General features: G+C 49.9%; 9 protein-coding genes across 9 annotated transcripts; 7 read left to right on the top strand and 2 right to left on the bottom strand.

Moving 5' to 3' along the window:
- Positions 1–547: 547 nt before the first annotated feature.
- On the top strand, positions 548–2,490 carry F9C07_7788 (aflYc/ glcA/ glucosidase; the record flags this gene model as incomplete). The annotated part of the gene is made up of 3 exons (XM_041285638.1): positions 548–901; positions 978–1,107; positions 1,166–2,490. The coding sequence occupies 3 exons, from the start codon at positions 548–550 to the stop codon at positions 2,488–2,490; spliced, it is 1,809 nt and encodes a 602-aa protein (XP_041145452.1).
- A 70-nt stretch (positions 2,491–2,560) lies between these two features.
- F9C07_7787 (aflYd/ sugR/ sugar regulator) lies at positions 2,561–4,184 on the bottom strand (the record flags this gene model as incomplete). The annotated part of the gene is made up of 2 exons (XM_041285624.1): positions 2,561–2,839; positions 2,889–4,184. The coding sequence occupies 2 exons, from the start codon at positions 4,182–4,184 to the stop codon at positions 2,561–2,563; spliced, it is 1,575 nt and encodes a 524-aa protein (XP_041145451.1).
- A 731-nt stretch (positions 4,185–4,915) lies between these two features.
- F9C07_7786 (aflYe/ orf/ Ser-Thr protein phosphatase family protein) lies at positions 4,916–5,923 on the top strand (the record flags this gene model as incomplete). The annotated part of the gene is made up of 1 exon (XM_041285637.2): positions 4,916–5,923. The coding sequence occupies one exon, from the start codon at positions 4,916–4,918 to the stop codon at positions 5,921–5,923; it is 1,008 nt and encodes a 335-aa protein (XP_041145450.2).
- A 1,908-nt stretch (positions 5,924–7,831) lies between these two features.
- Positions 7,832–9,367, top strand: F9C07_7785 (putative sugar transporter; the record flags this gene model as incomplete). The annotated part of the gene is made up of 1 exon (XM_041285636.1): positions 7,832–9,367. One exon carries the CDS (start codon positions 7,832–7,834, stop codon positions 9,365–9,367), a length of 1,536 nt encoding a protein of 511 aa, XP_041145449.1.
- A 644-nt stretch (positions 9,368–10,011) lies between these two features.
- Positions 10,012–11,510, bottom strand: F9C07_7784 (putative AAA ATPase; the record flags this gene model as incomplete). The annotated part of the gene is made up of 2 exons (XM_071511675.1): positions 10,012–10,847; positions 10,904–11,510. 2 exons carry the CDS (start codon positions 11,508–11,510, stop codon positions 10,012–10,014), a joined length of 1,443 nt encoding a protein of 480 aa, XP_071365345.1.
- A 461-nt stretch (positions 11,511–11,971) lies between these two features.
- F9C07_7783 (uncharacterized protein) lies at positions 11,972–14,470 on the top strand (the record flags this gene model as incomplete). The annotated part of the gene is made up of 1 exon (XM_041285635.1): positions 11,972–14,470. The coding sequence occupies one exon, from the start codon at positions 11,972–11,974 to the stop codon at positions 14,468–14,470; it is 2,499 nt and encodes an 832-aa protein (XP_041145447.1).
- A 165-nt stretch (positions 14,471–14,635) lies between these two features.
- On the top strand, positions 14,636–18,466 carry F9C07_2282794 (putative stage V sporulation protein k). The gene is made up of 2 exons (XM_041291510.2): positions 14,636–15,938; positions 16,009–18,466. Exons 1-2 carry the CDS (start codon positions 15,087–15,089, stop codon positions 18,208–18,210), a joined length of 3,054 nt encoding a protein of 1,017 aa, XP_041145446.2. The 5' UTR covers positions 14,636–15,086; the 3' UTR covers positions 18,211–18,466.
- Positions 18,467–19,115: 649 nt separating this feature from the next.
- Positions 19,116–19,604, top strand: F9C07_7781 (uncharacterized protein; the record flags this gene model as incomplete). The annotated part of the gene is made up of 1 exon (XM_041285634.1): positions 19,116–19,604. One exon carries the CDS (start codon positions 19,116–19,118, stop codon positions 19,602–19,604), a length of 489 nt encoding a protein of 162 aa, XP_041145445.1.
- An 868-nt stretch (positions 19,605–20,472) lies between these two features.
- Positions 20,473–23,352, top strand: F9C07_2065261 (putative transporter; the record flags this gene model as incomplete). The annotated part of the gene is made up of 3 exons (XM_041285632.2): positions 20,473–20,671; positions 21,540–23,147; positions 23,213–23,352. The coding sequence occupies 3 exons, from the start codon at positions 20,473–20,475 to the stop codon at positions 23,350–23,352; spliced, it is 1,947 nt and encodes a 648-aa protein (XP_041145443.2).
- Positions 23,353–23,372: the final 20 nt, after the last annotated feature.

The following is a 23,372-nucleotide window of genomic DNA, read 5'->3' as shown; positions in this document are numbered from 1 at the left end:
GAGAGAACATTGCAGTGTGAAAGAGAACAAAGATAAGACGGTCAGGGAATAGTTTGGTCTTATAGACAACGACTGGGATACGAAGAGCCGGGAACAATTCTAGACTTGCAATTGCCACCCCGGGTTCCCCAGATCACGTTGCCCTGTATGGAGAGTGTCTGGGGGAAAAGTATCGACGGTTGTCTATACCATAAAGGAACTAGACCACAGTGGGGCTGCGCTAAGCCCTCCCAGGTCAAGCGCATAGTGGGCACCAATGACAAGCCGCACGCCGGTGAGATTCCCGGCGTAATTCCTAGCAAGATTTTCGGGGAGATTCCCGGTGAGATTTTCGGCAGGGTGGGAAATGGAGACACGCGGCTCGGCTACAAGGTACATTCAGACTGTACAATGCGCACAAGTGTCCCCTTCGCAGCGACAATGATACGTCACTTCGCAATGTGTTTCCCGCTGGAGAACATAAATATGCCAACTACCACCGCTCAGATGGGGAATAGCTGGTTCCTTCAAGCACACAGTCTTTACCATCGAGAAATCGTCGCTCACGATGGCCACCCAGCACAAGACACAGTCATCGCCTGTTAATGCGGCCTGGTGGAAAGAGGCCTCGGTCTATCAGATTTATCCAGCTTCTTTCAAAGACTCCAATGGCGATGGAATCGGCGATATCCCCGGGATTATCTCGGAACTTGACTACCTGAAAGCCCTTGGGATAGATCTCGTTTGGCTCTCTCCGATCCTTCAGTCCCCGCAGGTGGACATGGGCTACGATGTCTCTGACTATTATCGAATTCACCCCCCGTACGGTACAGTCGAAGACGTAGATGCGCTCATTCAGGGTTTACATCAGCGAGGGATGAGATATGTCATGGACCTTGTTGTAAATCATACTTCAGACCAGGTGAGTGATGAGTGATAGAGTGCGAATCGTACACAGCGCGATTCTTGTCGTCAAAGATTGCTCATGATTGAAATAGCACGAGTGGTTCAAACAGTCTAGATCCTCTTCAGACAATGAATACCGAGACTGGTACATATGGAAAAAGCCCAAGTACGATGCAAATGGCGTCCGCCAGCCGCCGAATAACTGGGGCGCCTATTTTGGAGGTACAGTGCTGGTTCCCACGGCCACGGGTTGCCCCGCTTGTCACTAACATCACAAAAGGTTCTGCATGGCAGTACGACGAAACAACTGATGAATATTATCTGCACCTATTCGCACCGGAGCAGCCAGACCTCAACTGGGAAAACCCCAAAGTCCGCTCTGCCGTGCACCAGATCATGAGGTATTGGCTCGATAAAGGCGTCAGTGGATTCCGGATGGATGTGATCAACATGATCAGCAAGGACCAAAGCTTCCCAGATGCGCCCATCACCGACCCAAAGGCCCAATGGCAGCATGGGGCGATGCACTATTGCTGCGGACCACGTCTTCACGAATACCTGCAAGAGCTGGGGAGGGTTCTGAAGGAATACGATGCCTTTTCCGTGGGTGAGATGCCGAATGTCTATGATCCGGTGGAAATTGGGAAGGCAGTGGGCTTTGACCGCGGCGAATTGGCCATGGCATTTCAGTTCGAGATCATGGATATCGACCATGGCCCTGCGGGCAAATTCTCTCCACACAAATATCGAATGTCGGACCTGAAGCATATCGTCTCCAAATGGCAGGACTTCATGAACGAGAACGAAGGCTGGAATGCCCTCTACCTCGAAAACCATGACCAGGGAAGGACGATATCACGATTTACCTCGGCCGGCCCGGAATACCGCGCGACGGCGGGGAAGATGCTCGCTACGTTCCTGGGTCTTCAAGGTGGCACTCCTTTTGTATACCAGGGTCAGGAAATAGGTCTGGTGAATGTTCCAGAGACCTGGGGCATTGAGCAATTCAGAGACATCGAGACTTTGAATTATTGGAACGAGATAACGGCTGCATATCCCAACGACACAGAGCTTCACAAGGTGACATTAGAGCAATTCCGCGTAAAGTCTCGCGACAATGGACGCACCCCGATGCAATGGACCAGTGGCAAATTTGCAGGGTTTACAGCTGCGCACAACGGTCCGTGGATTGATGTTCATGACGACTATGAAGACTGGAATGCCGCCTCCCAGGTGGGGAACCCAAATAGTGTTTTCCAACACTGGGCAAAGGTGCTCGCGCTGCGCAAAGCACATAAGAGGCTCTTTGTATATGGCTCGTACAAATTGATTGATGAAGCGAATAACGATCTATTCACGTATCTGCGAGTGTACGGAAGCCAATCGGCTTTGGTGTTGGCCAACTTCACAGGCAAAGAAGTGAGCTGGGTTGTTCCTGCGGAAACCATTTCCATTCTCAAAAATGGCGCTGTTCTTTTGGAAAGTTATCAGCGCCACCGTCCAGTGCGACCGGATGGTACAATTGCTGTAATGCCATTTGAATCGTTTGTGATGTTTCTAGATAGTCCAAATGCCAGGGTTGGAGCTGGTGGGGGAAAACTCTAAATCAGTTCAACATTCTCAAATGTTAGCACATACAGTAATGTTACCATCAAGGATTACGGTCGGCCAAAGTTCACCAAGAATCCAATTCCTCGTCATTAAGCGGTTCGATGACTGGAGAGTCATCGCGTTCAGCCGGGGAAAGCGAGACAATTCGGCGATATGGAATGCCTGATTCATCTAATTTCTTCTGCAGTAACTCTAGGCCAAATGGTCTGTGGCTCAGAGATGACAGTAAATAACATAAATGGTGGAGAATATCGTATGTCCCAGCTGGGTTGCGGTGCACAAGGGAGGGAACACAGTGAATCACATCCAGTAGGGTACTTGTGATTTCGAAGAGTTTGATTGCCTGGATTCAGTAAGTTTACGGTATGCCATCGCGATACACAACCACCTACCATGCCAGGACCATGTGCCATAAATGTATCCTGGGGCACGTTGGAAATGAGCACTATCGCGTCTCTTGCCACATGGACCGGGTAGGTCAATCTCATACTATCATCAGCCGAAGCGCTCGAGAGGAAAATATTTTTCAAAGACAGCTGCCAAAGTAGCACACGTAGCCACTGTTGGGTAATAGCGATATCCGTTCTCTGCAATGCATGGTATGCCGTCGGCCACTGCAGGCGCTGGCGGAGTTGGCTCTGTAGCCGACAGAGCATGTCCTTACTACATATGATGGTATTGGGGCCGCGAGGCGAGTCACCGGGTTCGAGAAGAACACCTTCCACGGAAATGAAAAGACCGACAAGGCTGTCAAAGGCTTCAACGAGGTGGCATTCGTTTGCGCAATCGCGCGTTGGCAGTCGAATGGAGCCTTTTAGACAGGTATTGATCCCATGCTGAATAGCGTGACCTCTTTCAGTCACATAGAGGAGCCAGAACGCCCTCCGCCTATACGTCTCTTCTTCAACGGCCATATCTTGATATGTATCTTCCCTATCCAACCCCTGAAGCTGACACAACGTCACCGACTCTCGGAGCAAGAGCGAAGCCGTCGACATCTTGTTCGTCGCACCGTAGTAAAAATGAAGGAACAGCGGCCCTAGAACTGCTTCAAACGTGCCACTTTCACGGTAATCATACATACTGCGGCAATATTCTGATTCTTTCGCAAAATGATCCGCCAAAGAGCACTTTCCCACGCGAAACATTTGCGTCCTCTGGTTGTCAGGATGACACTGCAACTGAGCGCAGGTCGCTGCGCATACCGCAAATGCCAAAGAGCGTAACTCGTCATTGTTCACGTCCAGCATAAGCGAGTTGCGAAGGCGAGCAACGTCAACGACAGGCCAGACGGGATACATTCTATGCTCGTAGGCCTCCAAGTGACCTAAGACATCTGCAAGAGGCAGTTGCGATGGCCATTCAGTCAGGAACGGCATCTGTTCGTCACCGGCGACTTCAAAGGCTGGTATCGCCCTGGATGAGTCGGCTGCCTCCGCCAGGCCTGCTCTTACATTGGCGGGTGATGCGGTTTCGGTTGCGCCACGGGGAGCACGGTCTCGTATGCTCTGCAAGCGTCTGTTGATACGCATGTAGGTTTCAGCGCGTGGACCTTTCGGCCCGGGTTTTGCTGCTGGTTTGAGGTAGGAGCATTCAAATCCAGACTGGACACAGGGTTGACATGGCTGTCCGCCGCTGCAACGGGTTTTGCGGAGAGAGCATCCATCGCAAGCCCGTCGCCTCACCATGACGGGGCTATATCCGTGTCGCGTGGTTAGTGGCTGGAAGTGGTTTTGAACCTGTAGTAGACAGACATGATCTTCTAGGGAATTCGAGTGAGCATTTGGAGCGCGCGGTTACTTGGCATACTTGGGCACGTTCACTATTGAAAGTTGTCGGGGACTCGGAGAGCCTGAGAGGATCTGCCGCCCATGACTGGTCGAATCCGCATCATGTGACCTGCTAATTACGCCCAACAAAACTTTCGGATAAAAATACGTGAATTAATTGAGAATGATATGATTGCTTAGCTCTGTCCTTATTCTGTACTTGGATATCTAGGGCTATAAAGTGTTGAGGAAGGAGGGTGCTATAAGTCCCAGTGAGTCTAAAGTAGCAAGATATATATTTGCACTACGTTTATGGAGTATACTGAGCGTCAATACGGTATATCTCCTTGAGGCGTGGGTCGGTGTATGAACCATCATTATCTATCGACTGTATAGATCACTAAAATGGCAGCCCCAATGTAGATGGGCCACAAACGTTCTTCTGAATACCACACCAACCGTGTCATTTGCATTGTCAGGTAGAATAAGTACTTGAGTTACCCATGGCCATTCCATGCTTTACACGATTTGGAAATACATCCAGAAAGGGAAAGGTTCCACAATTCTGCCGGTGGTTTCCGATGCTCCCGCATGCATCATCGTGTTTCCTGCCCAGAGGACTAGCAATGACAATAACAACAATGACAACAATGACTCCGGCAGTAGATGCTCACAAGATCTTCCCCATCACCACTTTTATATCAGACCTGCCGAGCAATCTCACTCCGCAACTCTTCTCATCATCCGCGGAAAATGAACCGACATCGGCTGGTCGACGCTTAGTCATCGTCGGAGATGTACATGGGATGAAAAAGTCTCTGGACGCTCTTCTGGAAAAAGTCTGCTTCGATAAGGGCAAAGGGGACCATCTGATATTTGTCGGTGATTTGGTCAACAAAGGACCCGATAGCCCTGGTGTGATTGATCGGGCCGTGGAGTTGGGTGCCAGCGCAGTAAGAGGCAACCATGACAATGCAGTTCTCGATGCTGCCGTGGAAATCAAGGCAAGAGGAGACAACCTAATGCATGCTGGAGGCATAACCAGCGGTTCTGCCAAGCTACCTGAGGATTCGGGGGCTGAATTACCTAGCGAGACTGTTGCTTGCGACGGCCCTGAAACAAGCGCATCTCCCAACGCTAGTCCTCTCACACGACACAGCGCAACAACGTACAGCACAGCCCGCGCACTCTCGACGCGTCACCTTGACTGGCTCGCCGGCCTGCCACTGATCTTGCGTATTAAGCTGCCGTACCATCTCACGTCATCCTTAGACGACACTCTGGTGGTCGTACATGCTGGTCTCACCCCCGGTATCCCGCTTGAAAAGCAGGATCCTCATGCCGTGATGCACATGCGTAGCCTCACTCACGCGCCGGGCGACGAACGCACCTTGATACCGGCTGAAGCATCGGGAGAGGAAGGCTGGGTTGCCCAATGGGATCAATGGCAGGACCAACTAACAACCCGGACTACTGTCATATTTGGGCACGATGCAAAGCGGCGTCTGCAGCTGGGCAGGCATACAATCGGACTAGATTCCGCATGTCTATATGGTCACCATCTCAGTGCGCTAGTCATTGAGTCAACCGATAGGGGAATAGAACATCGGATCGTGCAGGTCGAATGTGCTGACACGCCTGTTGTCCCGAAAGCATAAGCAGCGGCCATATGACTGGACTGGAATCGAATGTGGCTTGCAGGTATGCAGATTCAAGACAATATATGTCTTGTATTACTTAATGCTAAGTCAAGCTAACCGCTGACTCCGCTAATACTATAACTACTTGATGCGTTCCTTTTAACGTCTCCCGTCTAAGCTTCCTTAAACACCAAAGAAGCTTGCGTCAATCTCCGACTCTGTCGTTATCTCCAATATCAAAAAGCCTACGACTACCGAGAACGGACGAAGGACCGGCTTACCACATCATCGTTATACAGCTTCCGCGCTCATAACTTCATACTTGACACGGGTGGTCTACCGCTTTCTTTATTGTCAGCTTTAAATATAACTCCTGTAGCCAGCGGGTAAGCAATTCTAATAGAGGCCAGGAGGATAACAGCAAATATTAAACCCAAGATCCCGGCAAATAATCAGACGGGGCGCTTCCAATGTCACAACCAGCTATCATTTTCGATAGCGCATATTTTATCCGCAATATAATGTTCTAATATCCCCAACTTATTGCTGGAATAGGGTGACACGATAAAGACAATAACAATATGTCTAAAGATCACTTAGTATAACCGGTCAAATCGCCTTCTGACAGCTTAAAAAGGGAAACAATATCGGAAGTCGACCGACGGAATGCGGCAGGAGTAGCAGATAAATCGCTGGTTCTGCTTTGAGAACTCCCCTCGGCGTTCGCAAGATTCCTGCAGGCATGAGACACTGAGCAAAGGTGTACCCTGATGTGCCTTGTGGAAGCGGATACCACCACCAGCAGCAGCGTTGAGATTTCTATCTAAAAGCATTCGCCCTGGCGCTTCAGTGAGGTCACTCTGGGCAGGCTCTGGAGAACACGGGGAGATTTACGCCGATTAATCAGCGAGTGGATCAGAGAGGCATTTCCAAAACCACATTCTGGTGGCTACAAGTGCATGTTAGCCTACCAACAGACTTTTGCCTTCTCCGGAGTGGTACACGAATGACCCCACGGGCTATAGCTGCGAGATGTGGATCCCACCCAGGTTAACTTCATGGGGGTGCCCAGCCAGGAGATATTTGCCCCCCGGACCATTATCGGAGAAACCTGTGAACTTTGAAGGACTAGCAAATGAGCCCTAAGTGCGCACACTACCCCGACTCTTGGCAGCGGACCCCGCCAAAAGACCGAATTGTTCTGGACAGACTCGACTTTGTAAAGGAGGATAGGTATCTCCCCAAGTCTCAACAAACCCGAGACAATCAAGAAACCGACAGTCTCATAATTAGTCTGCTCTTACTAGACTAAGCTTTCCAACCCGGTGCCGATTCGCAGGTCGGCTAGAGAGAATTCTTATAAGGTTTCCCGATCTCGGCGGGATGCCGTGGGGTGTGCTGGGCATGGCTTGGCGTGGATTTTGAGGGATGCTGCTGTACCGGCCCGGTGTCTTGTACTCCGATATGCTCTCCTTGGGCGTCAATTTGCCTGCTGTTCTTCGGGAAAAATGTCTATCTTCTCGACATTCGGGAATCCTGCCCGATGCAATGTGTGGGCGCCTTCAATCCTTCCATAGTAGGTAAGATCGGCATACGGGTTGCACTGAGTTTTCCTTGGAGAGAGGAATTGATGGTGCCTTGGCCTATGCGCTAACTGGAGGAGGGGGCCCCAGAGTCGTGCGAAGTGGGGATACTCGCCCACACTCTGACGCAGGATATCTGTTTACAAACCCCGTGGAGCTTTACCCCGGCCATGTTCAAATTTTAACCCCCTCAAGGGAAGGTATAAAGTCTACCACCTCGCAGGCGTTCCGTTTTTCACAGCCTGGTGCTATTTACTGTCGGGGTCTGTGGTTCTCGGTCCTACTGTGCTCCTTCTCCCTCCCAGTACCCCCAATTCTATAGCGTCTTTTGGTGTTGCCCAATATGGCAGGCCTCCAACTCAACGTCGACTGGAAGTCGAATCGACGGGCCATTGCCTTCTGTCTGGTGGCTGCGATTGGTGCTCTTTGCTACGGTTACGATACAATCTACTATACTGGTGTTCAAGGGATGGCATGGTTTGCGAAGGACTATGGCGAGGAAGGGTCAGACGGCTCCTTTTCGCTTGGAACGACGTTCCTGTCCTTGTCTGCTAGTATCATCTATGTGGGAGAGCTTGTCGGTGCAATCGCTGCCGCTCCCATCAATGACCTTTTTGGCCGACGTGCCGTGTTCCTGTCTGCATCGCTCTGTATCATCGTCGGAGCCGTCGTGCAAGCCTGCTCCTTTGGCTCGCATCCAGTATTCTATGTCAGCCGTGTCCTGATCGGTCTGGGTGTCGGGCAGTTCACCGCGACCTGCCTAATCTATATCGGAGAGGTGGCACCGTCCGCTATTAGAGGTCCAGCTCTCATGTGCTTTCAGTTCATGCAGTCCATCTCTCAACTTGTCGGAGCCTGCGTCAACCAGGGTACACAGAGCATCCAGAGCGCCCAATCCTACCGCATCCCCATGTGCCTCCTCGTCGTTCTTCCAGGCATCATGCTTCTCTGCCTTCCATTCACACCGGAAAGCCCAGTCTGGTATATGTACAAAGGCAAGCGCGAGCAAGCGATCAAATCCCTGCGCAAGATCAATCACAGCAACCGCGACTACGACCCATCCGCAGATATCCAAGCCATCGACGAGGCAGTCCAGCAAGAACAGGAAATGGCTAAGGACGCCACCTGGGCCTCCCTGATCACCGACCCCGTCGAGCGCCGCAAACTTTTCTACGCCTGTGGCGTCATGTTCGTCCAACAAATCAACGGCATCCAGTTCTGGTACACCTATGGCGTCGTCTTCGCGCAGTCCATCGGCGTCGCGGACCCCTTCACCATCAACACCATCATCTATGTTCTCCAGATCATTACTGTTGGTGTCTCCGTCGTCTTTGGGAACCGGATGAAGCGCCGCACAAACCTCCTCGTGTGCTCATGCGGAATGTTCGTCTCCCTTCTTACCGTCGGCGGTCTCGGAACTACCAAGGCCGCCGATGGCACGCTCAGCCGTGGCATTGGCATTGGTATCGTCGTTCTCGCATACGTGAACATCATATTCTACAACTTCTCCATTGGAACTCTGTCCTACTCCATCGCATCGGAGATGTCCGTCGGCCGGAACAGAAACAAGATTACCTCGTGTGCTATGGGCGTGTTCTTCGTTACCGTCTGGCTCATGGTCTTCACAAGCCCTTATATGTACTACACGGCGAACCTAGGCCCGATGATCGGATTTGTGTACGGGGGTACATCTCTGTTTTTACTCGCGTACTCGTGGTTCTGTGTTGGTGAGACTGCGGGGCGCAGCAATGCGGATATTGAAAGACTCTTCCAGGATAGGGTTCCTGTTCGCCAATGGGCCTCGTATGTTATCCCCTCAGATGATGGGGAGGACCTAAAGAAGAAGGATATCAACGATGAGCAGGTTGAGATGGCATGATTTATGTGATATGAAGCTACCGTGCTGGATGTAGTGGCGGTGGTATGACAGAGAATAATGAATTGTAACATTTACTTCGTTCAACCAACATCAAAATCGATCTAGATTCTTTTATAATCCTGGGTATGCCTATGAAAATAAACTGCCATCAGGCTTGGTGTCATGGAGATAACCAATAGTTCGATTGCACTGACAGACTTTAGTAATTTTCAATATTGTCACTAGGAAGAGGTCAGAAAGCACAGCCAAGAGATTTCCCATCTTCAGGAGAGCAATTCTGGGTTTATGGTGAGGGCCCCAAAGCGAAGGTGATGGCCTTTGGAGAAACCCCGGGGAGCTGGCTGGCGGATTGCAATGCTACCTCGCGCGGGGATGAATCCTCTGCATACGACTGAAGTGACAAAGCGGGTGTTACACAATACAAGGCACCCCGTCAACTTTCTCTCACCCTTATGAAGGCTGGACTATAAAGTATGGACCTTGATCAGGTACTCCGCTTGCAAAAGAGGGTGTCGCCGGATTATATCTGCTGTGGCATTGTGGGAGAAGTGATTACAGAAGCACTTTCGTAGATTGTTTGTGGAAGCTCAAAAAGTACATGAAATGGCACCCTGACTATCCTAAAAATGACGATGCTATCAACCCTACTCCTCAGCCTGCTCCTGTCGATTGTTCCCGAAGTTATGGAAGTCCCGTTCTCTGGTTTTGCTGATGGTCGTTGCTTTGACTATTTGCATAGCAAACAGGAAATGACGTCGGTTTAGGATTCTCTTAGTGGTGTCCTCAGACTGTTCTGATATGCACTCAGTGGCAGCAGTCACGCAGAGATTCTTTAGGTCTGATCCTGTATATTCTGGTGTAAGATTTGCCAGTGTCGGTATGGTAATGTCGTAACCCAAGTGTTCGTGCTTGAGAAGTAGTCCCAAGATTCCAACTCTTTCAGCCTTAGAAGGCAAGTCGAAGAAGATACGTACGGGGGCTCGTCGAAGTACGGCTGGGTCAAGGTCATTCGGCCGATTTGTCGCCAGCAGGACGAATGGTGAATTTGCGCCGCTCATAATCCCATCCCACTCCATGAGGAACTTATTTAACATCGACCGCAGGTGTCGTCTCTCGCCGGCCTTGCGCTCGCCGAGCATGGCGTCTGCCTCGTCGAGGAAGATAATGGCCGGGTACATCTTGCGCGCGAGGGAGAAAACGGCCTGGATCATCTTCTCGTCCTCACCGTGGCATTTTTGCCAGACCTCCGCGGTCGAAATAGACAGCATATTGAACCCAGCCTGTTTGGCCACGCCTTTTGCGAGGAGCGTCTTCCCTGTTCCTGGAGGCCCGTATAGAACGGCTCCAGTCACCTTGTTGTCCTTCAAGACCCCGTGGCTGAACGCTTTGGGTCGGGTGAGCCCGAGCTTGGTCACCTTTTCGACTTGAGCAATCGTTTTCTTGTCCAAGAAGATGTTCTCGTAGTTGGCTGGGATTTTATCTAGAGCAAATCAATGATGAGCATGAGAACATGTATACGTGGAAAGAATGAACCACCTATGTTGACAATACATTCGAGCAGCATCTCCTCAAATTTCCCGCGCGCCAGCTTCTTCCAACGCCTCATTTTCCGCTTGTGCGTGTGCAGAGCCGGGTCACCGATGTCAAGGTCTGAGTCCAGATCGCTATCAGAAGTTTCGTCTCCCTCAAAGCAGTCTCCTTCACTGTCACCTGAGTCCATGGTACCTACGAGTCGACAATGGTCGGCCTTCCGCTTGTGTGACCGAGTTGGATCGGTCTTTCGGCTCCCATTGAGCGGTGTTTCTTGTGTGTCGCTATCATCCGAGAGACAGAGGTATTTTCCTTCTTCGTTGGTGTCCATCTTTGGATTAGAGGGAGGCTGTCCCAACTTGTCTTCTTCCGAAGTTTCTTGTGTCCCATCGTCTGTGCTTCTCTGAGGAGCATTGCCCGGGATTTTAGTCCTCAATGGCTCAGACATAGTTTCACATTCTGGATCTGCTTCTTGTATGGACGTAACCGGACCAACGGCTAAAGGAGTATTCAACTCATCTTGTTCGTGTGGAGTAAGCCTGGGCTGAGAGATGAATCGACGATATTCTGAAACGCCAAGGGGCTCAGCCATGCTCGTTTTTTCCAAGGCCATGCCGTGCCGGTAGTTAGGTATGTGTGACTGTAGAGGAAGGCCGGAAATTCATGAATCATAGCAAGTGAGCTGACGGGTCACTGTATTGCAGGATGCTGGGAGTGTGCTGGATTGGACATGTAAAGCCTTTACGTGATAGGTAGCCTTGTGGGTCATGGCTGGCTCAGCTGAGGCTAGCTACAGTACACGTAGGTCGTCGGCCTCGCCGATCGCATATTGATCGTCACCAATCACAGGAGACGAGAGCCTTTGCGTTTTCATTGTTGGCTGCAAGTGATACCTCCAAAAAGGAATTTGAAAGTACCGCACCGGGGCTAAGGCGGCTCCCTAAGGTTGCGTATTCCGGCAGCTCGATTCGTTATATACAAGATGACCGCTACCGCAGTGATCACTCACCTACAATGTCATTCGAAAACGATAAGACTAGTATTGCAAACAGCAGCTCAGGGTGCGAGGCCTGAATGCGAACTTCAAAGCGCATGACAAGCCAACACGTTGAGGCTCGTCCACCGGGCCCAATTCGTGCCGACTCAATGCTTTCGCGCCGTCCCACCTTTCCCCAAACCGCGAAAAAAATCAGTAGGGGAGTATCTCACCCGTGGCGTCGTTGCAATACAACATATTCGGGACAGAACACGACCACATCCCGCCAACCGCAGGAGGACGGCCAACCGGTCGATCGCAGTGCAGTGTCGGTCACGTGCAATCAGGAATCAATTCTCGACTTGATTTCAAAAGGAAACCGATGTGTCTCCAGCTCTTCTTCTTCTTCCTCCCCTGATGGGGTGATATTCCCACAGTTCGACGACCCTCATGCGTACCTGCCCGCCGAGCTCAGGGCAACGCCTCTCTGGAAAAAGGAGACGAATCGATTGATTGATATCGTCAAGAGTTCAGAATCTATTAGACCCTTCAAGAGCGAGGAGCTCTGTGGTGGAGGGCGAGAGGAGGATTACTCTCGATTAGCAAGACTGGCGGAGATGATTCTTGCTGCGCATTCCCTCTGCTTATTGGATAACGAATGCATCAGTGTTGAACACTGCAAGCCGCTGGCCAACAGAAATAAGGTGAAGACGCTCCTGCAGCAAGCCCAGGTGAGCCAGACAAACAGCGAGAACGAAAAAAGACCTGGAGAACAAAGCAAAGACACCCAAGTCCGGCAATTGGAGGCTACGTTTGCTTTAATTGACTATATCGCTGCCGTCCTAGCTAGACTACTCTGTCAGGTGGCGGCAGGAGAGTACTGGTGGAACAACGTGGTGGCGGTCTTAGCTAAACGAGTAACCAAGTTGAAGGTCTTGATGCTGGATATGCACGCCAACACGGTGATTTCCTGCCAAGCAGGCGAGGCGGCCCTAGATCGAACCGACCTTTCCAGTCGGCTGTCAAGTGGCATCTTCGACGAGGAAGAATGTGAAGAAGTTTTACGCATGATCGATGCCGATGCTAAAGAGGGGCTCACAACCACGGCCAGTACCGATGTTGCCCGCCACTGCGTCGACCAGAATCGTTTTCGCTCTGGCATCGATTTGACATTTCGCTATCTTCTCATGTCGCTGAGGTTTCAAAATCGGTCGGGGCTAAGTGGTACATCGTTCGAGATCTGTGGTATGGTGTACGCGACGGGGTTCGAAGACTTCAAGTCTCTTCTTTTTCAGGATCTTGACCTTGAGTACTCAGCATCGTCGGATCAGGATGCTTTAAACACGGCTCATCCAGCTTTCGAGATTCTCAGTCAGATTCTAGCGAATATCAAACGTGCTCAAGTCAAGCCCCCTGGACACCTACAGACTAAGGTGGAATGGAGGTATTCTGGAGCTGGCAAAGAAAAGAATTGCAAGAACGACAGCAATGAAAGATTGGATGACAATCTACCATGTGACCTTGTGCAGTGCGATCCAAACGAGGCCATTATGGAAACTATGAACGACATAGTCACTGTGATGATTCCACTGCTTCTCACGAGTCCCTTGGCGGTAGCTAACCTGACTAGTTTTCGTACCATGGTATTGTTAACATGCGATGCCAAAAATATAGTACAGGTCTTCAAGGGGATCGACTACAGTGCCTTCTTTCAGATGCATACAAATAAATTCAAAGAGGACAGTAGATACTGGGACGTCATGCGTCTGTCGGCGGCTGTTGAAAAAGGATTCTTTTCGCGGTGCACCCTCATATCCGATGGGAAATACTCTGAGAAGCCCGAAAGGCTCGCACAGAAGATGGCCTCTTTGTCGCAGGAAATGAACGATTGGGTAATAGACGAACGTTCTATCATGGTGCCCTGCCAGCTCCATGTTTGCTTCATCATTCTGGTGGCGTTCCTCATAGCTGGCGGGGGTCTCTGCATTATGGCAGTGGGAGAGCGTATTGCAGGAGTCGATCCTTCTAACCTATCTGCGTATCTCTGGGTACTCGCCGGATTCTATCTGCTGGTTTGCAAAAGCCGCTATGTGGAAGAATGGCCGTGGAACGACTTTTTGCATTTTCGTGTCCGCTGTCGGTGTGTATCGGAGTTGCACGCTATCACCGGCATCAATGAGCAGTTTATCATGGCGAAGCTCCTCCATGATGAAAGCGGGGGCAGCATGCTGAAGACCCGCGGCCCTTATAATAAAATGTTTCTCCGGCGGGATGCTACTGATGGCTTTTCAATCGACTGTTTGCTCCAGATGAAGACGTTGCTTTTGAGTGGGCTTATTATGCTCAAGGTTGTCACCCCTCGAGGCCATGCGCTAGTGTGTCTCGATGCGCGACGGGGCACGAAGCTTAAGGTAGTCGAGCACCAGGGTAATCAGGCACAGGAGCACCTAGTGTGTGAAGATATCAATCGATTGCACGAACTTCAAACCCAGAACAGGTCGCAGGAGAATACCCGGCTTCAGTTAGTAAGATCCAAGGACTTGAAGTGGAAACGCGTTCAAGGTGTCTATAGCCATATTAACGCTGAGTTCCTCTGAGTAGGCTTTCTCTTTTCCTGTTTTTCCTTTCGAGTATCCATATCACACAGATGGCTTGTGAATTGTTTCGAATGTTGTAGCTTGACCATAGTATTTCCGCTTTCATTCCTGGTGCCCCATTTCGTGAAAAGCGTAATTTTTTGAGATCGGTCTTTGTAGCTGTCATATCCATGTGTCATATAATGTTTTTCTTTTCTTTTCTTTTTTTTACGGAGAAATTCGAATATGATCGACATAGCTGAGTCGGCCGTGTGTCGGAACTCTGCTCTAGCCTTGCAGCCTTGCATATTGAAGTATCCAATAGGATTCGCTGTCGGCACTGACCCCAGTTTAGAGAAAGCTGGCCAGTCAGATATGGAGGGTAGACGTGGCACAACTGCGCCTCGCTGAGCTTCCTCTTAGAAGCTTTCACCCGTATGTGTGTGTTTATGATATGGATATTGTATTTGCCACACTTGTCCATATGGTGCACGATCAGCCTTATTGGTCTTGTTCTCTTGATCCTTCTTTCTACTTATTGTACCCATCTGTTCTTTTTCCTTCGTTTTAGTCCTCGTACCTTTTGCTGTTTCTTCGAGGTTTACATACATCCCACTATCCACGTCTTCCCCTACCCATGGATTCAGGCGACCAAAGCCCAGATAGCATAGACACCCCAAGAAGTGATTTGCAGGATGAGGATTACATAAGAGAAGGAACCTCATTACCATCTTCCATGTCATCACCCCGATCAGATAGTCAAACGGACGATGGCTCTGAAGAGAAAAATGAAGATGGAGAAGTGGATATCATCGAGGTGATGGACGAGGCGGAGTCTGAGGACACACGTCCAATAGATAGCCTCTATGGATCAAACTCCGGGCCCTCTGGATGCTGCTACAAACACGCGAAACTGGATAACATGGCCGAGGATATCGACGGCCCAAAGCCGTTCCAGGCAGGCTGGGAGCTTATCCAAAATGCCAACGGGAGTATTGATAGAGAGCCAGATGGTGTTTACTTGGGTTTGTCTTCGGACATGCCGGACAGCTTCGTCTTTCCCTTTTACCACTTCGACCCCTTTGTAATCTTTGGGGTAAAAAAACCCAAGGAACGGATGTCGTTTCCATTCGCTCACTGGGAGCCCTCTCTCTTCGGGTTCAACCCCGGGGAAGACAAGAAAGAAAAGTGGATCAAATCCATTAAGGCCGATTCGCCGCTCAACAGGCTGATGAAGATGGTTGGGTTCGACGATGTGAAAAAGGAATTTCTCTCTGTCCTAGATCGGGTCAAAACAGCGCGGATAAATGAAGCGCAGCCACCAACGATCAGAAGCCTTCGTCTGGACCTCCTAATATCCGGTCATGCTGAATCAGAGAGATCCATGATTGCCGACCTTTACAAGACACTTCTTGAGTTTTTGGGCCTTTCATCTCGCTGCTGCTGGGCCAAGCGCGATGGTGTAGATTGCAACTTAAAAGATGAAGAGGTTAGTGTGGCATTGCTTCGTAAAGAGTAGTTCTTCTTTCAGTTCAGCTGACATATTGCTTCATGTCCAGCCTGGGGTTATTGTCCTAGACAATGACATTTCTTTCTATGGCTACGATCGAGACAAACATGTCTTAATCGGACTAGGGAGTAGAGAGCATATTAGAAACATACTTAGCCAATCCTGGGCAAACGGGCGTTTTCATCTTAGAGTTGATCTCAAGGGATACTCAGAGGACGAGCTACTCACGATCCTGGCCAATGAACTAAAGGAACGCAATCTCAGAGTGCAAGGTGGATTGAGTGCACCATTCCTTCGCATGTTTGTTCGACAAATGCGAAATCGGCAGGACGATCCCAACAACGTCGGCCTCGAACAAGTCAAAGCTGAGATTACGAAAGTCGTCAGTCGCCGTGCAGAGCATCTAGAAACAGCCACACGGAGCGAAGATAAAAGTATAATGAGCCTCTCACACCTATCCCCCAAACTGGTAGAATCGGACTTCTTTGGATCCTATCCCAGCAAATTCTACGATGAAAGTGAATCCTTCAAGAAATTGGACAGGATGGCCGGGATGGAAAAGGTAAAGCAGGCTGTCAAAGAACTGGTTTCTCGAGGACAAATCAATTATGTCCGCGCAACACAGGGAATGAAACCCCTCACAACAAGCCCGAACTATGTATTCCTTGGTCCTCCAGGGACAGGAAAGACGACAGCCGCCACCCTCTTTGGCCACATCCTCGCAGATTTGGGGTATGTTGAGAGCAGGGAGGTGGTGTTGAAGAAGCCAACAGACTTTTTAGGAAGATACGTTGGAGATTCAGAGAAACAGACCGAAGAAATATTGCACCAGACAGAGGGAAAAGTCTTGATCATCGACGAAGCTCATTCGTTCTATCATGGCACCGAGTATGGCATCGATGGTTCAGATATCTACCGCAAGGGAATTATAGATACCATTGTCGCCAATTTCGATAATGAGCCGGGGGGGAATAGATGCATCATTCTGATGGGGTATCCAGACAGAATGAAGGAGTTCTATCGTAACACCAACCCTGGCTTTCAGCGGAGATTTCCATTAGAGGACGCCTTTGTCTTTGAGAACTATGATGATGGTGTACTAAGCCAAATTATGGATATCATGCTTGCCCATGACCAAGCGACCGCAACTAATGGAGCCAAAGCCGTTGGCATGGAACTTCTTCGCAGACAGCGGGACCTTCCTAGCTTCGGAAATGGCGGTGCCGTACGCAATCTTCTCAGCAGCGCATACATTAGATACAGTAAGCGCATCGAAGCTGAAGAAGGTCAGGGATCGGATAAGCCAACGCCTCCCTCGAGCAATGACGATCGGGCTCAAATTATGTTACAGCCCCAGGACTTTGACCCACAGTACGATCGTGGACTGCGGAATAGTCAAGACCTTCGTTCACTTTTTCATAATCTTGTTGGGTTCGAGACTATAATAGGGACCTTTGAGGGATATCAAACCATGACGGCAAATATGAACACACGCGGTCTTAACCCGCGTGAGGAGGTACCTTTCAGTTTTATATTCAAAGGTCCCCCTGGTAGCGGAAAGACCACGACAGCTCGTGCCTTAGGCAAAATGTACTACTCTATGGGCTTTCTCTCCACTACAGAAGTAATGGATTGCTCGGTCACCGACCTGATCGGGACGTATGTGGGTCAGACTGGGCCAAAGGTAAAGAACTTGCTAGAACAGGCTCTGGGTAAAGTGCTCTTCATCGACGAGGCATACCGCTTGGGGATACTTAGAGATGCCTTTACTCGGGAGGCTGTTGGCGAACTGGTTGACTGCATGACCAAGGAGCGATATATGAACAAGTTGGTGATCGTTCTGGCTGGATATGAACGCTCTATGGACCAACTCCTGAGCACTAATGAAGGATTACGCAGCCGCTTCACTGAGATAGTATTCCCCAGATTGCGACCCAAGGACTGCCTGCGCCTTCTTCAGGCAAAGCTCCTTGATAAAAAGATCAACATTCTTCGTCCCAGAGCAGTGCATGTACAACAAAGGGTCCTAGTACTGTTCAAGAAATTAGGGGAAACGGCATCATGGGCGAACGCGCGAGATGTCGGAGCCATTGCAAAAGAGATTACTCTGCAGTTGTTCATGAACCCATTACCAGCCGGGCAGCCGATGGAAATCACGCTGGAAGAGATCGCACGAATATTGAAAAGATTTTATCGAGACCGCAGGTCAAAGAAGGAGGAAGAGGAAGCCGGTGATTCTTCTGAGTCCTGAGTAGTTTTGTTTCTTTGCTACCTCTTCTGTACCATTACTAAAAGCAATGTGCGTGCCACGGATGATGCTGGTGATGCTAGTGATTGAGGTTAGCCGGAGGGACAACCTCCAGCGTGGTGGCAAGCGCAATGCAAGCATTGATCCACATCCCGCCAAGATAAAGCTTATTGTCTATAGATTATTCGCACTGCACGAAGGCTTTTGAATGTATCTAGTGGGTATATAGTAGGAAACTAGCACAGATTGTGTCACTTGTAGCATATTCTATCTCTGCAAGCTTTCCTAATTGGTGTATAATATTTCCTCCAATGCACGTAGTGGGACATTGCTCGCGTCATGCGAAACTGAACCTGCTTGAAACATCGCCAGTATGATGTATTCACTGCCATATTGCGGGTATTTACCAATAGCATCTATACACAATAATCCAATGTGCCGATGTTACATTCCTTTACCACGCCAACGGAAAGTAGATGAATCCTTCCGTGTTCACAATGGCGATCACCACGGGAGCGGATGTATAGTAAAGTCCGATTCAGCATTTCGCCCAACCAGATATTGTATCTCGCTGGGAGGACTGCGCTCTCTCATACATGGGGAACCACGTGGCCTGTCGCAATTCTCCTTCGGTCCCCAAGTCTCCAGCCTAGTGCTTCCTTTTCCTCGATCATGGGCTAATCACAGAGGACTATGAATGCGGGGATTAGCTTAGGCCGCTTGACAGGGCTTGTTAGAACCTTATTTGCATCCTTCACTTGTGGTGAAAGAGGGTCGGGAACAGAAATATGGTCCACCCGAGCATATAAATTGCCCTACTCGGTGCGATGTCATGACCTAGACAAACCAGCTTCCAGAGAACTTGCGTTTTTGTCACCTTATCATATCCTACTTATTTCTCTTTCATTATGCGTCTTCTTGCACTCCTTGCAGTGGTAACTCCCCTTGTGCTTGCTCTGCCAGCAGACAAGAGGGAGTCCGGCTGTGTTGCCCTCAACAATTGCCCTGCTAAAAGGAGTATTTTGGAAGGCATCTCTGAGAAGGAAGCTGGCTGCATCGTCCTCAACAACTGCCCGGAAAAGAGGGAATCCCTTGTGGGCCTCTCCGAAAGGGAAGCAGGATGTATCATTCTGGGTACTTGTCCTGAAAAGAGAGAATCTGGCTGTGTGGCGCTGAACAACTGCCCTGGCAAGAGAGAAGAGGTTGCAGGTTTGTCGGAGAGAGAGACCGGCTGTATCATTCTTGGAACATGTCCCGAAAAGCGGGAACTTTTCAACGGTCTGTCCGAACGAGAGGCTGGCTGTATCATCTTGAACACCTGTCCTGAAAAGAGAGCAGCTTTGGTTACCAGAGAGTCTGGCTGTGTGGCTCTTAACAACTGTCCTTCGAAGAACTAGGAGAAGTACGTGCTTTTTACCGATATGCCAATCGAACATGTACTGACCATATACCATAGCCATCGTTCACCAGGTTTTTCCTATGCGGCACGGATATCGCCTAACGAAATCCTACGCTCTCACACTACACGACAAGATTATGAATATGGGGGAGTAGTTCCGTGATGGGGAATGTGGCGGTCAAGGAGTTGGTTGTCTCGGTGTCGGATGGTCTGTTTGCATATGTTGATACTCGGCTTTTACTGGCCTGCGCCCAGCTTGCTAGATGCATGCTCGAATACAACTACAGACTACAATAGCTTTATGGTGAATGTTGCTATGTTTCGCGGCTTAAGCCAACAAGAAACACCCAGTAACATAGGATGACGGTAATTTGGACAAAACTGTATATCCCTATTGTTGCCGGTGCAGCCTGTTGGCGTTTCACTATTTGAACGTTCAACTTATATCCAAGACATTGTTGACAATTGGCAGCGTTTCAATGTCCAATTACCTTTCCGTTTGGTCTCCAGCTAACCTCTGGTCGAGTTTTTCTTTTTCTTTTCTTTTCTTTTTTTTGGGGGGGGGAAGATCTACCTGTCTCGATTGACGTCCAGAGATATCCCATCAAGACTTCCATCTAGACATGTCCGTTCGCCGAGTTCCAAATCGGGAAGTTCATGCCTGAGGCGCATAATATTACTGGATGTAGTATAGCGTGATTAACGGCCCTGAGTGCAAGTGGGGTTGACGTTCACTCTCATCAAAACACATTCAAGCTCCTGTTCCCCATACATCTCCTCTTATTGAACAATCACTCTCCAGCACTTCGTGTACAGCTGACAGGAAAGCTAATGGCTCAAATTCTGGGACACAGCAAGAGGCCACAATGAAAATCACTGCGCAATCTGCTGGTGGTCTAGCTGACCAGGACTACCAAGTTCTCGAGGCAGGCTTTTCCGAAGGGCCTAATGGTTCAGGCTTGGCGATGATCTTCCAGCGCGAACTTCTCGCAGAAGATCTATGGGACGGTGATCGCGGAACCGATGATTACTTCAATAACAGCTACTGCGTAACCCTTGGATCGGGTGAGGCAGTATACGGAGGGCTGGAGCAGGTCGCCTTCTCGGGGAAGCGGGCAACTTTCGACTTCGCCGAATCCATGGCCGGCATTCTCGGCATAGAACCACAGCTCATTGTTGATTTCGAGGTGTCCGATCAGGAACTGCAGCTCTTCCAAGAAACACTTAAGAAGATAGTAACATGGGGGGTTCCTAGTCAAGTCCCTCAGCTGAATGGATTCAGTTAACCCGCCTGTCCGGATGACACACTATATCCCTAACCTCATGACCGCCGGCTTATCGGACTAGCGCCATCCCTAAACAACTCTTTCGTGTGCTGTGGGTCGGTTCCCGGCGTAGCCCTGGTTTATCGATACGTAACATTGCTGGGATGTAGGGCGGGGGAATATCGAGATGGTGTAATAGTATAACCAGTCCAATTACTAATGGATTAGCGGGTTATTATTCTTTCCCGCGCAAACAACCGCGAATACCCTCATGGAGGCTAAAGGAAGGTTGAATTCTTGGCATTGGATTGGCCATCTGCCAGGGCATCAAGGGCCCACCGTAGAGTAGCTCTGTTTTCCGGACCCTCCAGCTACCAAGGTACACACATATAACAAGATTTGCCTAGTTTACTGTCAACGGCCGAGTTGCAACGTCGGCACAGACGGCAAAGGCTGAGTATTTTTCCATCGGTACCGACCTCTAATAACTCGGTCGTGGCTTTCTACCTGTCCTACCGTTCCCAGGATCATATTTAAAAACAAGAAGCCTCGAATCTGATCGTCCTGCCCAAAAATGCCATCGGAGACGGATACAGTCGAAACCTCTCCCACCTACGTTCACCAGGGGAAAGAATTCGGCCTAAAGACGCGTGATGACCAGTCACCAGAACGCGAGAATGCAAGTTTCGGCAGCGTGGAGGGCTTTAACAAGGTTCTCTACCACACTGGTCTAACCGGTCGCCTACTCCTCGTTACTATTATAACCTCTCTCGGGCTCACTATGTTTGTCTACGCCATGGATGAGGGGGTGACCCAACAGTTCACCATGATTGCGGCCTCCTCTTTTCAAATGCACGCCCAGCTAGGCGCCGTGAACACCGCCAGCACTGTCATTAACGGTATCTCCAAGCCAGTGATTGGCAAGCTGGCAGACGTCTTGTCCCGTCCGACAAGCTATATCATCTCTCTACTATTCTACGTTGTAGGATATGCTGTCGCGGCCAGTTGCACGAACTTCGTGGCCTACACCGTTGGCGTTGCCCTGACTGCAGTTGGAAAGGCTGGCCTAAACATCCTCTGCCAAATCATTGTTGGTGACTTGACGACCCTGCAATGGCGTGGTTTCTGGACCAGCATGATCATCGCTCCCTACCTCGTGACCACTTTCACCAATGGCTTCGTTGTTGATGCCTTTGTCCCAGATGAGTGGAGATGGGGTCTGGGCATGTTTGCTATCATGGTCCCGGTTCTGCTAACCCCAGCGATCATAGCATTATACGGAACGCAACAGAGAGCTCGCAGGATGGGAATCATGGGGAGCAGTTTGGCAGAGAAAGGAGAACAAACCACGCTATATACTGCCTGGCAATGCCTAGTTGCGATTGATATTCCGGGCCTCGTGTTACTCGGGTTTTCCTTCTCGTTGATCCTTCTCCCTCTATCACTCGCCGAGTCTGCCGAGAACGGCTGGAACAACCGCAGCATGATAGCCATGGAAGCGACTGGCTTTGCCATTCTCGTGCTGTTTGTTGTGTTTGAGATTTACTTAGCACCCAAACCTATGATGACGAAGCGAATCATCGCAAATAAGGTGTTCCTAGCTGCATTGGGTGCCAACCTTTTCGACCAGATGACAACTACTCTCGGCAGCAACTATTTCTCGTCGTATATCTATATCATCAAGGGCTGGGATAACTACACCTGGACGGTCTTTACTGGGGCCAGGAATCTTGCGATCACTATCTTTAGCCTAGTTGGTGGTTTCCTCCAGGTCCGATACCACCGTTATAAAACGCAGATGATTATTGGGGCTGTGCTTAAGGTCGTTGGCTACGCTACCTGTTTCACAAGTAACCAGCGAAGCACCCAAAGCACGGCGGCCCTCGCCATCTCACAGGTACTCCTGGGAACAAGCGCCTTGACTGCCCTGGGGTCTCGAATCGGAGCGATGGCCTCCGTTCCTCATGAGGACATGGCATCGATCATCGCGGCCTATTTTCTCTGGACGTACCTGGGTAGTGCTGCCGGGTATGCCATTGCCTCCGCAATCTGGACGGATAAGATGCTCGGATTTATGCGCGATGAGCTTCCAGATACGCCAGACAGTACACTCAAGAAGATCTATGGCTCTGTGGACATTCTTCGCACCCAGTATGACCTTGACGATCCAATTCGTGAGGGGGCCATTCGAGCTTATACGCGCACCAACGGCATCATTTTCATTGTCGCTGCTGCGATCTCCACGCTGTCTGTTCTCTGTTCCTTCCTAATGCCCGGTAATTCCCTCTTTCTGTTTCCACTATTCACAACAGGGTTTATGCTTACATTTTTATTATCGTAGACTATTACCTTGGTAAGCAGCAGAATGCAGTCACCAATTTAGGGCTGGATGGCAAACCGGTGGATATTCCCACACGTGGCAAGAACGAACGAAGCTTTTGGACTCGTATTAAGTATATTATCTCAAGGAGACGTAGTTAAGGTCTCCTTCAATAATGCCT

The sequence above is a fragment of the Aspergillus flavus genome, chromosome 3 (genome assembly GCF_009017415.1).
Source record: "Aspergillus flavus chromosome 3, complete sequence".
Classification (NCBI taxonomy): domain Eukaryota; kingdom Fungi; phylum Ascomycota; class Eurotiomycetes; order Eurotiales; family Aspergillaceae; genus Aspergillus; species Aspergillus flavus.
Note: the sequence above shows the minus strand (reverse complement) of the source record. Positions and strands in the feature narration are given on the sequence as shown.

Coding starts and splice junctions, on each gene's coding strand:
- F9C07_2282794 (XM_041291510.2), top strand. CDS start 15,087: ATGGATTCAGGCGACCAAAGCCCAGATAGCATAGACACCCCAAGAAGT. Junction 15,939..16,008: donor GCAACTTAAAAGATGAAGAG/GTTAGTGTGGCA, acceptor CTTCATGTCCAG/CCTGGGGTTATTGTCCTAGA.